General features: G+C 35.5%; 1 protein-coding gene across 1 annotated transcript; it reads left to right on the forward strand.

The window, feature by feature from the left end:
• The first annotated feature begins 1,124 nt into the window (after positions 1 to 1,124).
• On the forward strand, positions 1,125 to 14,302 carry LOC100370370 (elongation factor 2b-like). Its single transcript, XM_002736696.4, has 14 exons — positions 1,125 to 1,230; positions 3,503 to 3,717; positions 3,835 to 4,016; positions 4,628 to 4,836; positions 6,429 to 6,662; positions 7,265 to 7,517; positions 7,981 to 8,176; positions 8,530 to 8,668; positions 8,801 to 9,028; positions 9,726 to 9,869; positions 10,368 to 10,577; positions 10,790 to 10,972; positions 13,223 to 13,355; positions 13,713 to 14,302. Exons 1-14 carry the CDS (start codon positions 1,228 to 1,230, stop codon positions 13,904 to 13,906), a joined length of 2,523 nt encoding a protein of 840 aa, XP_002736742.1. The 5' UTR covers positions 1,125 to 1,227; the 3' UTR covers positions 13,907 to 14,302.
• Positions 14,303 to 14,534: the final 232 nt, after the last annotated feature.

The following is a 14,534-nucleotide window of genomic DNA, read 5'->3' on the forward strand; positions in this document are numbered from 1 at the left end:
TCCCAATGGGTTCCCATGGAGTCAATGTCGTACTACAAGCCCTGGGAGTAGATTATATATTATTCTAGACAGAAGTTGAATCAATGGTTTGCCATTTTTTTACACGCCAACTTGAAACGATATCGGCATTATTTCTAAATCTAAAGTTGTCGTATGCATAATAATACAAAAATAAAAGTGAAAATGACTTCAATTCCTTTGGGCATAGTAACGTGGCAATTAAACGAACTGAAAAACACAAACAGTGATTTACGCGTGACTACTTGAAAATATGTAATCCCATAGAAACGCATTTACCAGCAGGCACGCCCACCTTCTTATCCCATAGGTTTGAAATATCACCAATTATATGTATGATTTGTGTGATATCAACGCTCATTTCATTCAAACCAATTTAGGTGGATTTTAAACTTCAACGAAGAAATATCAAAGGTATTCGCTCTCAGATTCCAGAACAGTAATCTATTATGGGTATTTCAAATGATATATTTACGATATCAAGAGTATTTTATTTAACACTATGATAAAGACGTTGTGGAATGCCACAACAAATGTATTTCAAATATTTTATTTAGTCGTGTTGTTACAGTCTGGTACATTTGTATGTAACGTGATCAAGAAGTTTTCAATCTAGATTTGACCTGCACAAGTTGTAGTTCATCTCAGTTCGTTCTAAATGGTGGTTTACACATTGAATAATGTCGAAACGAGTCTCTATGCGAGACTTTTGTAGGAATACTAGACCATCACAGATGATGTATTTACAAGACCAACAAATAATTGAGCAGTCTATTATAATATATGTCAATTTATCCGTTTGGGGAAAATGTGTGTTGTCTGATGTAGAGAACATTTTGTTGATATGAATCCAACATATATCGTTGTTAGTGGCAATCATGGATGGGTTTTTCAATTTTGTAACGTGATACAGTCATAAACAACGTAAATATGACTCATTTTTCTGTTAATAAAACATCCAACCCTTAACTCTTCTCTGTTCTAAATTTTGTACATAGAATATCCAAAACACGCCAATAAGATATGACATTTTTGAAGCAACTGTGCCCTCAACGATGACTGTTTTATCAAGGTTGCGCAATGTCCGATTTCCATGCTGGGGGTCCATTTCACTCCCACGTGATCTCGTATCGTTCTCTTTTACCGACGAGTCCGCCATAGTGGCGTTATTTTGTGAAGTGAACAACAGTTCAGCGCCAGAAAGTCAAGATGGTAGGTACCATCGCTCAATTTTTATGAGCAATCCATATTATGTACTATGTCAGTTACTTGTTTGACTAGGTTTTGTTGTCAATGATGTAGTATATTCGGAGTTTATTCCAGTTGTTTCGACGATGCCTGAATTCCATTCATTTGTATCACATATCGTTGAAGCCGGCTTTTCGACATGCGACACATTTTTGCCGTAAATGTCCGTAATTCTTGTCAACTCGTTGATGAAGACTAGTCAGAACAGTAAATGACATGGATATGATTAATAGTTTTTTTCCGATGTAGAATGTTGAAGAAAAGCAACTTATTTTCTCCATCGGGCAATGTACGTGGCATGTGGCAAGAATGGCCGGCTATGACGTATTTGGTTTTCATTATGAAAGGGTTTGCACAACACTGTGAAACTGCTAAACATTTTCTTTTCATTTCCTATCATCGCTTTATGGTTATTTGATCTTCTTTAAATGTTACTTTTCACGCTTGTTTTCAAAATAAAATCAAGTGCGTAAGGAAAATTGTTTACTATTGACACATATGGCGACATCGTGACAAGCAAATGTTTGTGACCACGTTCTAATTTCGTGGTCATCGAACTCTGAAATACCTAGCCATTTAAAGATGTATTGATAAATCTCAATTCATTAAGTTTATTGCGAAATTATCACCTCCCTCCCCCCATCAAGTTTGTATCCTTGTATGACCTGTCGCCACTGTCCAGCAATTTACATGCTGTTGGGTCATTGCCACATCAATTTGAATACAATGAATATCTCAATTGAGTTCTGCTCTTGCTGCACAGACACACTTTATTATTTTTCTTGAGATTTAAACTGTTATGAGACTGGGAAGGTGAAAGAAATGTCATTGATGTTGAATAGAGATGAATAATTATCTTTTGTAAATACAATCTTGCAGTAAAAAAGTTAGTGTTAGTGCCTGAAGTTCAAGGTTGGAAGGGCACTCATTTTCAAGGGCAAGATTTTTAAATTGATTTTTGGCATACAAGAATTACATTAAGGGACTTTTGGGTACAAGTTAAGGTAGAAGCCTATTCATAAATGCAAATACCCAGAATTTATACGTTTTGCAATAAATATTACTCTAAGGCAATACAAGGTCATTGACTTTAACAAAGTTGGTGTTTTAGAAAATAATTGTTTTAGTGGATACTTATATTTTGGCAGTATAACATTTTCACTGTAGGTTTCTCAAGGTCATTTATCCTAGTTTATTCAGTGTTCTCCCCAGAAATTTTTCATAGTCATGGCTAATTTGCATAATATTGAGCATACAATTAGCATAAATTAACATTGTTTGTCATATGGGGAAATAAAACAAAACCAGTTTTTTTCCTTTTTTTCTATTTATTTTATGTACAATCTGTATACAATTATTGCACTGCATGTTTAGTATTGCAAATGTCCTGCAGAAATACCGAGTTTTCTGTTCCTTTGCTTGGTCCAGGGTGACGCCATCTTGGATTCATAATCACGAGGTCAAAATTGTTTACATCATAAATATATATTTTTTCACATTTTGATCTCAAAAAAACAAATAGAATATCAAAAATACTGACAAAAATCAAAACTTCAAATTATAGTAAGACTACATTTCTAAAAATAATGAAAATATGTTTCGTACACACTAGAAACATGTGGCTTTTGACCCCAAGTGTGACTATATCATTTGCATATGAATATACGTTTGGCAAAGAGCGTTTGACACCGGGGCTTACGGCTTTGTCTTTATAGAACTGCTTTGTCTTTATAGAACTGCTTTGTTTTTTTAAAACTATATCCAACCAATGAGAAACAACAGGGGATTATCCCGGGAAATACAATGCATTTGTAGATTTAACTAGTTAGCCAGGAAACTTTACAGTTTGTGAGAGACTGAAGAAATCAGATCACGGGATAAATAATAGCATCGCGGAGGAAACGTGTAGCGTCACGGGCAAATCCGGTCGCGTCGCGACGCTGTTTTGGCCTGGGGAGAACACTGATTTATAGTAAAAACTAAATGCATGAAATATAACTAAATGATGATAGTATTTTAATTAGTATGTAATTGTGTCATAACTTCAGTTAGAGTTGGTGTAAATAAATCTACTTTGATGTGTTGAATGTAAAATAAAAGGATAACTGTATTTTCACTGGAATTGCGTTTTCACTTGTTCATCCTTTAAATTTCAAGTGAGAATAAAGTAATTTTTACAGTATTTGCATTTCATATGAAATATTTTCAGTGTTTGCCTTTCTTCTTTCCTCTTCAGGTGAACTTCACAATCGATCAGATCCGTGGGATCATGGACAAAAAGTCCAACATTAGAAACATGTCTGTGATAGCCCACGTTGACCACGGAAAATCTACCCTAACAGATTCACTTGTCAGCAAAGCTGGTATCATTGCTGGTCAAAAAGCAGGCGAGGCTCGTTTTACAGATACCAGGAAGGATGAACAAGAAAGATGCATTACGATTAAGTCAACGTAAGTAACTATAACATTAGTTCTCAGATCTCAGATGAGACTAAAACTGTTAAATTGTACAATACCAGTTAGAAATGTGCACAAAACATTAACTTTTATGAATTTTTTCTTTGCCAGGGCAATTTCTTTATATTATGAACTTGAAGAAAAAGATCTACAGTTTATTACCCAACTAACGACAGGAACAGGTTTTCTCATTAATTTGATTGACTCCCCCGGACATGTTGATTTTTCTTCCGAAGTGACTGCTGCCCTTCGTGTTACTGATGGTGCCCTTGTTGTAGTTGATTGTGTCAGTGGTAAGTTTGGCTAACCTTTGTTTGTGCTTTAAAAAATCAGGTAGATTGTAGTATCTGGCTTGGTGGGGGAATTCTTGGTATTAATTTGGAGTCTGTCCTTGCTTGTATCTAACCACATGCCTGGACTGATCGAACTTCACTCATACTTTCTAAATTTCAGAAAATATTTGCCCCATATGCATTTATTTCAGGATCCGATTCAAGATTGCTAAAATCAACCATTGCTGCCATGCTACATCTTAGCTGTGTATAGACACATTTCAATCTAACCTGCTACATGCAATAGACGTGGGACTTTGATGTGCGTTTTGGAAAAAAAACATTCGTAATGGCTGACTGGTGGCCATTTGATGTGCAGAGATGCATCCAATGTGCCTAGACCAATTAGTCACCCCACATGCATTTGCTCACCTCAAATTTGAGATGCCTGAATGGCATTAAATCATGCAATTTACTTCATTCTAGAACCTGATCAAATAAAACAATGAAGTATTCTGCAGTATTTTAAAGTAAACTGTTGTGAATTTTGTTGTAAACTGTTGTCAATTTTGTGAATTTTAAATTTAGTGAATCAGGTTTCTCATTTCCCTTTTACCTCCTTATCCATCCAGGTGTATGTGTACAAACTGAAACAGTGCTTCGTCAGGCTATTGCAGAACGTATCAAGCCTGTAGTGTTTATGAACAAAATGGACCGTGCACTGCTTGAACTTCAGTTGGACAAAGAAGATCTTTATCAGACTTTCCAGAGAATTGTTGAAAATATCAATGTTATCGTTGCAACATACGGTGATGAAGACGGCCCAATGGGCAATGTCATGGTAAATTATACAATTTCCTGGTTGTTACTTTAGCATATGTTTAAGCCGAAGTTATTGATTGGTTTGTTGTAGTAAATTTGTAAATGTTTAGTCTTATTTTCAATACAACATAAAATTTCTGACTTGTTTTGTAAACTTCATAGAAAGATTCATGTATTACATGTCTCGCCATCTTGAATTTTCAAGGTGAGTGTTCGGCGAAGAACTCGCTTATCACCTTCATTAGGAATATGTGTATGTGACAATGCCCTCACAGTTTAGAATCAATTTACCAACAGCCAATCATATTGCTTCTTTCTAAAATGCACTTGACCAAGCTATCAAAGTCTTCACGAGATGCCCCACGCTGCTATTAAAGACGCACTCCACTCTACCATGTATTTATTTCTATGGGCTCTGCGCGAGCTGCTGTTAAGTACCGGTCGAAAAGCCGGTGAAAACAGCTAAATACGAGAACGGCACATCCTTAACTAAACAACCAAATTTAAATATGTTGCATATGTAGGGGTAATCTTGTTGCACTGTTCAGTGGTGTCAACGACCATCTCAAAATAGTTTTCTTAGAATTTATTGGACTTTGTTTTCACCATGATGGTTGACAGACGGTGAAAATGCTTGACCCGAGAATAAATTTTGCTGCGCACAGTGGAAGCTGTGTTGGCTTGGGTGTCAAGGCAATACAGCGACGATACCCATACATCATGCAACTCACTCATATTCAGACTAAAGCTATTCAAACTATACTTAGTGCCGTGTCTGTGTTCGTTTTTAGTCGCACTGGAAATAGTAAATTTTTATGTTATTATGCTTTACCGGCCTTGCGACCATCGAGCGTGGTAATTGTGTTGTCACCACTGTTGAGTATTATAGAAGAGTAGGTGCTATACCGCAAAGTTCATGTCGTCACTGCAAGATACATCGGCAGAAATGAAGCCGAAAACATCACAAATGCAAAGCTCCAGTTGTTTCTGGCAGTCATTGTAACAAAGCTTTCTATTGGTCGGTAAACTTTCTATCGCGCAACCATGTGACATACACGGCTATGAATAGAATTACCGCACGTAGAGGGAGGAATATCCGAACGGAACAACACTGTGCAGGCGGACGATGTCTCACAGATTTAAATTGGTAGTGGACTACCTAATTCAAAAGCTTGTGGCCTAACAATAAAGTAACATAAAAATAACCAACTCGCTTTGTGTAGAACAACCCATACTTTATTTTAGTATATCATGGCGAAGAAATTAATAAGTTGACAATTTCTAGTAGTAGTTAGATTAATTATTTGAAGAATTGAATCAGTTTCTTGGGCTACTAATTTTGAGTTCTGCGCATGCAAATTGGAATTTCTGGTTTTAATCAAATATTGGTGAATAGTCGCTATTTTGGGTGCAAGATGTGGTTATGCCAACATTTGATTATGTACACTGAAAATTTTAATTAAATGTGATGACATTACATATTAAAGATTATCTGTATCTATTTTAGTTAATGGAAAGATATTCTTTGATCAAAATTGTTCTTGTACAATAAATAAATTTACTTTCTGAAGAATTTTGCTTGTTTAATACCTGTTTAACTTTGTATTGCAGGTTGACCCATCAAAGGGTACTGTTGGATTTGGTTCAGGTCTTCATGGTTGGGCTTTCACCCTAATGCAGTTTGCCGAAATGTACTGTGATAAGTTCAAGATTGACCGTGGCAAAATGATGAAGCGACTATGGGGTGATCAGTTCTTTAATCCTAAAGAGAGAAAGTGGTCTAAAAATTCTGGTGCGGGCTATGTGAGAGGATTTGTCCAGTTTATTTTGGACCCAATTTACAAGGTAAGACAATACTCGTGGCAGATTTGCAAGGATATTTTGTTAGGGTCTTTTTGGTGACCGGTAGATTCACTTCTGTGTGAGTGTGGATGAATCTATTTCTGTTATCTGAATGGACTGATAACGTTAATCTTTATGTACATAAACCTCATTTGCATGTGCATTTTAAGTCAAGATGGCTATAAAATTCATCAAAACAGTCATCATTTCAGATATTGGTCGTGTATTGATGGATTATACAAATTGGTACTTCTATTGAACACAATAGGGCCTTCGTGCATGTTAGTTTGTTATACAGATTAGTTTGAAAATGGCTTAAGGGTGGCCATTTCTAGAGCAATCTGAAAACCTAGACAATTTGAAATTTGCATTGTGATGCACATTAACATGCAGTGCTAAATGCCAATATGTTGCTGTTTATTGCACATGCCTTGTGATCAAGAACGTCTTGATTAAGAATATCAGGCATTAATGCACGAGTTTGGTTGATAACTAGAATATTTGTACTATTATAAATATGTATCATAAGATGTGTGCACATGCACTCTGTTATAGTCTTCAAATATGGTACAAATGTTTTCATCTTGAACACTGTCTTTTAATAGGTCTTTGATGCAATTATGAATTTCAAGAAGGACGACACTGTCAAACTTCTAGAGAAGCTTTCTATTAAGTTAACTGGAGATGACAAAGATAAAGAAGGAAAGCCTTTGCTGAAAGTTGTTATGCGTAACTGGCTTCCTGCTGGTGATGCTCTGTTGAAAATGATCACCATCCATTTACCATCACCTGTGACAGCACAGAAGTATCGTATGGAGCTACTTTATGAAGGTCCTCATGATGATGAAGCTGCATTAGGTATATACAGCTACCATAGTTATAATTAAGACTCATCGGAAATTTCTTGGCCACATCCAAGCTTTACGCATACATTGTATCAGACAGATACCATTTTTTGAGCTCCGCTGTCGATTTTGTCGAGCAGAGCTTATCATATGAGTGATTGTCGTCCGTCGTCGTCTGTGTCAATGTTTTACTTGTTCGACTTCTTGTTGAAAACTGCAAGTCCAATTGCTTTGATACTATACATATAGGTTACTACATGTGGACCTCTCTCAGATTTGTGCATTTTCTAATGATATCTTCTGTTCATTAATTGCCATGTGCATTACTAACAGCGAAGCTATCTCGGCTGACAGGCTGCTTGTTTTTATCTTTTGTTAGAATTAGCTGTGCTGGAGGAATATGTATAAAACAAGTGCTTAAGAAATCGCTAAAATTGTGCGTTTGAAGGATTAAAAATGTTTTATTTTGAATCTAGGTATCAAGAACTGTGATCCCAATGGACCATTGATGATGTACATCTCAAAGATGGTGCCTACTACTGATAAAGGACGTTTCTATGCTTTTGGCCGTGTGTTCTCTGGTATTGTGTCCACTGGCATGAAAGCCCGAATCATGGGACCAAATTATGTTCCAGGAAAGAAAGAGGATTTGTACATCAAACCTATTCAAAGGTGTGTATTTTATAGACTTGTTTTGCGTATGTGTGTGACCAGTTTTCAATCTCGGATTTTTTAAGCCTGTGTTGTAAAAGATGAGTGGAATTAGACTGCGCATTGCTTCCTTTATTTGTGCAATGTTTCATTCATAGTTTACAACGGTGGTGAGCTTATTGACAATGTTCCACATTTTGCTGGTATTCATTATCTTCAATAGTGCAAAATGTGCCAAATGCATTGTATACTTGTTTTGAATATTTTCCAAACTGGCTTTACATGCTTGTGAAAGAAAAATTAATCCTGATAATTGAATGAGAAAGTTGTTAATGTTTTGGGGATTTTTCTAACCTTGCTTCTTTTTGCTTTAGAACTATTCTTATGATGGGACGTTACATTGAACCCATTCCAGAAGTTCCATGCGGAAATATTGTTGGTCTTGTTGGTGTAGATCAGTACCTTGTTAAGACCGGTACTATCACTACATTTGATGGTGCTCACAATTTGAGAGTAAGTTTTGCTTTTAAATTCCCCTATATAGTTGTTTCTGTTATAAAATATACTTATAGTTACCTGTTGTCGCCTGCAATTTCTTTAAAGATTCTTAGTAATGAATAAAACTTGTATGTTATTACTTTGCAGGTTATGAAATTTTCGGTCAGTCCAGTAGTACGTATTGCAGTTGAAGCAAAGAACCCTTCTGAACTTCCAAAGCTGGTTGAAGGTTTGAAACGTCTTGCCAAGTCTGATCCTATGGTTCAGTGTATTATTGAAGAGTCTGGTGAACACATCATTGCTGGAGCTGGTGAATTACATTTAGAAATTTGCCTCAAGGATTTAGAAGAGGACCATGCTTGTATACAAATCAAGGTAATATTACTCATTAAATTTCTTGACATGCCCAGATCAATTTTGTTCATAGTTGCAAAAAAACAAGACTTGCATGCACTCAAAAGCTCGTTTAGACAACCAAATTTTTGGTATTGGAGGTTGTAACCTGACAATCCTTGGGATATTGTGACAACGATGTATTTTGAAATTAATATTTTATGAAATTCCTACATCATTTCATTCATTGCTCAAAACTGATATTGAAAGTCGTTCAGAATATGCGTTTGGCTATCTTTAACACCTAATTACACCTTCAAACTTTTCTAATAGTTCTAGTTCATCTGTTATGTGAACAAAGGGCAAGGTTATGATTGTATTATTGTTCAGATCCTCTTTCATGAGAATTCTTGTTTTCAAACATAAAAGTTTACCAAATAAGTCACATTGGTGATTGTCCATTTCTCTTCCCCCCCCCCCCCCCCCCATCTTGTGTTAATGGTAAATTACGTGTTTCTAGAAAACAAAGTGCAATTGCTAATTTTAAATGTGGGTAGGTTGGTGTATTAGATGGACTTGTTTCATGCCAATTTGTGAAAATGTTAATTACCTTCTTCCTACTCATTTGCACTCATTTGCACTCGTGAATGTGAATCCACTATTTGCATTTCATTGTGATAGAAGTGGTCTACGCAATTTGTCTATGGACGAATCAGCATATTTTTTTCCATTTTTGCAGGCATCTGATCCTGTTGTATCCTACCGTGAAACTGTTACTGAGATGTCTGACAGGATGTGTCTGGCTAAATCCCCAAACAAGCACAACAGACTTTTCATGAGGGCAGCTCCTCTACCTGATGGCCTTGCAGAAGACATTGACAATGTAAGATGAAATTCTTCATTCATGTTAAGACAAGTAGTCTGGTTGACCAGATAACCATATTTAGCACGGGACAACAATGAAAATGAAATGCATGTTTACTTTTCAATACTATCAAGATACTGTAAAAATTCTTTTTTTGAAAATTAACACATTAGAATCATTAATGAATCTGGTCTTTTGTGAAATTTCAGTATGTTTTGTGATTGAACTGCAGGATTAAACTGGTTAAAAGTGATATTTTTGACAGATTTGTTTTTTTTCTAATATCTTCAGTTCTTTGATTGAAATGTACAGACAGTGGAGCTATCCCAGTCAAGAGATTGCTTGTTTATTTACCAACTTTAGAGAAGTGCATTCCAAACAGAAAATTGACTCAAATTTGTATGTTGGCTCCAAATTTAGGTTTCATATCCATAAATATTAAAGAATGTAAAAAAGTGCAGACAAATTTGCCTGCAGTCTGGTGATAAAAAGATTAACCATGTTTGTGTATTTCAGGATGAGGTTACACCAAAACAGGAAGTGAAGTCTAGAGCAAGATACCTAGCAGAGAAATATGAATTTGACCTCACTGAAGCTCGTAAAATTTGGTGCTTCGGTCCTGAAGGCACAGGTCCCAATCTAGTTATTGATTGCACAAAAGGAGTACAGTACTTGAGTGAAATTAAAGACAGCGTTATTGCTGGTTTTCAGTGGGCTTCAAAAGAGGTAAGCATGCTTGGTGCATTTGTGTTCAAGTGTAACCAGTGTAACCATTCAGTTTGTGATAACTTGATTGTGGTGGGCAGAGTGCTACAGATTGGTCAATAAGTTTATAAGTCATCATACTTGAATTGTCTCAATATTACTGAATATTTTTTGCTTTGTAATCAATGACACACTGGTGTTTCAGTCCTGTTATTACTGTCTTTTATTCATAGGGTGTACTTTGTGAAGAAAATATGCGTGGTATCCGGTTCAATATTCATGATGTGACTCTTCATGCTGATGCTATTCATCGTGGTGGTGGCCAAATTATACCCACAACAAGGAGAGTTCTGTACGCCTGTGCACTCACAGCAACTCCTCGTCTTCTTGAACCTGTGTATTTAGTAGAAGTACAGGTGAGTTACTGTTCTAGCTTTACACAAAGTGACCATGACTTCCGTTTTATCTAGTTTTAAATATTCATTTCTGGACCAATTGTATTTGGTAGATTTGAGTAATTTCTCAGACCTGCATTAGCCACATTCAGTCAAACTTGCTACTTTGTGCATTTTTGACTCCAGTGTGCGAAGCACAAAGAGGGAGTCTTTGCAGTTAGTGTGTCTGTATGTGTGTGTGTCTGTCCCACTGATATCTCAAGAACCATACATCAGTTTTTGATGAAACTTGGTGCATAGATGCTCTGGGCCAATGCGCAGATTTGATTAGGTTTTGATAGAAAGCCATGCATATTAATTACCTAATTTGCATGATAATTAGCTAATTTTTAGCTGTTCCATGACTGTTCCACTGATATCTAAAGAACCACTTATTGGATTTTGATGAAACTTAGCACACATATGCTCCAAAGTAATGCGCAGATTTGATTAGTTTTGGGTAAAAATCTGTGCAAAATTAATTACCTAATTTGCATAATGATTAATCAATTTTCGGCTTTTCCATTGATATCTCAAGTAGTAATCATCACATTTCAATGACACTTGGTACATAGATGTCATAGGACACTGCACAGACCTGATAGTTTTTAGGGTAATATCAGTATATATTAGCTAATTTGCATAATTAATTTTCAGCTTTTGATATTTCAAGTAATAATCACATTTCAATAAAATTTGGTACATAGATGTCGTAGGACACTGCACAGACCTGATAGTTGTTATGGTAATATGAGTACATATTAAATACCTAATTTGCATAATTAATTTTCAGCTTTTGATATATCAAGTAGTAATCATCATATTTCAATGAGACTTGCTACATAGATCTTCTAGGATTATGCAGACACCTGATTAGGTTTAATTGGATATTAATTACCTAATTTGCATAATGTTCCACTGATATATAAAGAACCACAAATTGGATTTTAATGAAACTTTTAAAGAGAACTATGCAGAAACCCAATTAGTTTTTGGTAAATATTTATGCTTATTAATCACCTAATTAACATAATTAACACTGATATCTCAATTACTGATCATCACATTTGAATAAAATTTGGTACATAAATGCTCCAGGACAATAGACAGGCCTGATTAATTTTGATTAATATTAATTCTCTAATTAGCATAATAATTCATAATTTTTTTGTTCTGTTCTGTTCATATTAGATACCTGATTTACATAATTAGTTTTCAGCTTTTCCATCAATATCTCGTGTACAAGTAATTTTGAATTAATTTTTAATGTGTCTTCAATACTCTCAGCACACGGGAGTTCTTTCTAAGCTTTCTTTGATTCTGTTTTGCAATATAATCAGGACATCTGAGTGACCAGTTGGCATCTTACTATTCCATTAGTAAAAAGTATATGAAATATTCGAAGTATCTTTTTTTCTTCTTTATCCAACGAATGATTGTTGATTCTTTTATTTTATATTTAATTGCTCACTCCCCTAATCCAAGAAGGTATAGGCAATTAGATTTTCGTCTTGATTTATCAAGTCAGCTCATTGCTGGGTCCTGTAGTCGTAAAAAACGTGGGCCACAACCAGTCACTCGGTGTTGAAAACAGCTTGAGTTACGCCAACCTCCCTACTCATAAGTGTGAAATGATGCAACCAAATGCCAAGCGAAAGAAACGTTCTTGTAAATATTGTTCTAGAATTGGTAAGAAAACTCCTAAGGGTTATTCTGTGGAGACTTCATTTGGGTGCAAGTTTTGTAATGTATTTCTGTGTAAAGATGAGTGCTTTATCTCGGATACCATGCCTGTATGCTACAGCATTGAGTAATATTTGTTTATAATAAATTAGAAACAAAGTGAATTGTAAATAAAATGTGTTTTTTTTTAAAATGAAATGAAACTAAACTAGTGTCATAGTCTTTTCCCTGTGTACATGTCAACCTACCTGGCTCACACTGAATTGGTAAAAAGTTTTGGGTAATGGGAGTGCAAATTAGTAATGGGCCCTGCAACATTGTTGCAACAAAGTATGGTGTGCAAAGGGTTAAGGACATTCGGAAGACTGATTCCCCACTGTTGGTTCAACCCCAAAACTTGTTTGCATTCAAAACTAATTATGACAATGCATATTTATATTGAAACAAACTATGATAAATGGGATTATATTATATAACAAAGGGCAAGGTCACCAGAGTTCAACTATGTTATCGAAGTAGTAATGCTATTCATTTGATCTGTTTTCTTAGTGTCCTGAAGTAGCCGTTGGTGGTATTTATGGCGTGTTGACGAGAAGGCGTGGTCATGTATTTGAAGAAAACCAAGTTGCTGGTACTCCTATGTTTTTAGTAAAAGCATATTTGCCAGTAATGGAATCTTTCGGTAAGTTGTACTTTCATTTTCACAAGCCTCAAACCTAATTAACACAACACAAAACTGTGAAGTCAATTGTGATTTCCCCACACTTTCGGGTTTTACATCCTTGACCTGATAAAACTTGTTTCAATTTTCAGTGAACTATGACAAAAAATACAATGCAACTCAGAAACATGCTGATGTACATTTTAGTTTGCCTTGAGTGACTGCAAAGTTTCACTTGTATACACAAGGTAGTATTTGACATGTTTAAAAAAAAACTGTCAACAAGTTGTGCTCTGATTTGGTCTGTTAAAGGTTATGGTTGGTTAACCAATCAGGCACAAGCTTCACATTGACAGTTTCATTATATAATTGTTTTAGGTTTCACAGCTGATCTGCGCTCCAACACTGGTGGCCAGGCCTTCCCGCAGTGTGTATTCAACCATTGGCAAGTTCTTCCCGGTGATCCATTTGACCATGGTTCAAAACCATTCACAGTTGTTGCTGATACAAGGAAGCGTAAGGGTCTGAAAGAAGGTGTTCCAGCATTGGAGAACTACCTGGACAAGCTCTAAACACAACCCATTTGAACAAACCTGAAAAACAAATACAACTGATCAAGAAAAATCACTAGCATCTTCACCAATTTGTCAAGTACCCTAAATTTAATAATATCAAAACAATTGTATGTTTATTGATGAATGTAACTGGCAGCAGACTAAAAATTGCAAAGACTTTTATTCTAAGGAACTGCTTGAATTGTATGCTATTAAAAGCTTGAAATACTGTTCCTCTGGGCTTGATCACCTTTTTATTTTAAATAGGTGTGAAGATGAGAAATGTCCCATTCAAAGTGGGTGAGAAAAAAAGAATATATTTGTTCATAAAGAATTGCCAGACCTGTTCTGCAGAAGGTCTGAAAAATAGAAAGATTACCTACCTAAGTTAATAAAACATCAGTTACAAAATAAGGTTTTTTGAAACCAGCATTTATTCTTTACTTGTATGCTGTATGTATGCATGCTATGTCAATTCAGTTCATAAGTAAATTACCTGGAAAGATTGCACATGCCTCAATAAAAGAAACCTTGTATGGTTTAATTGATATCTACCAAATGTTCAGGTTTCAATGCAAGAGATATTGATAATTGTGCATGGAAAAACTACCGATAATGCTTTACCATGGCATTTGCTCCATCAGAG

The sequence above is a fragment of the Saccoglossus kowalevskii genome, chromosome 13, assembly GCF_978046115.1.
Source record: "Saccoglossus kowalevskii chromosome 13, keSacKowa6.1, whole genome shotgun sequence".
NCBI classification, from domain to species: Eukaryota; Metazoa; Hemichordata; class Enteropneusta; family Harrimaniidae; genus Saccoglossus; species Saccoglossus kowalevskii.

Bases quoted from the DNA above. Each gene is read 5' to 3' on its own strand.
- LOC100370370 (XM_002736696.4), top strand. The intron at 8,177-8,529 runs GTGTGTATTTTA...TTTTTGCTTTAG, and splicing joins TACATCAAACCTATTCAAAG to AACTATTCTTATGATGGGAC. The intron at 9,029-9,725 runs GTAATATTACTC...CCATTTTTGCAG, and splicing joins ATGCTTGTATACAAATCAAG to GCATCTGATCCTGTTGTATC.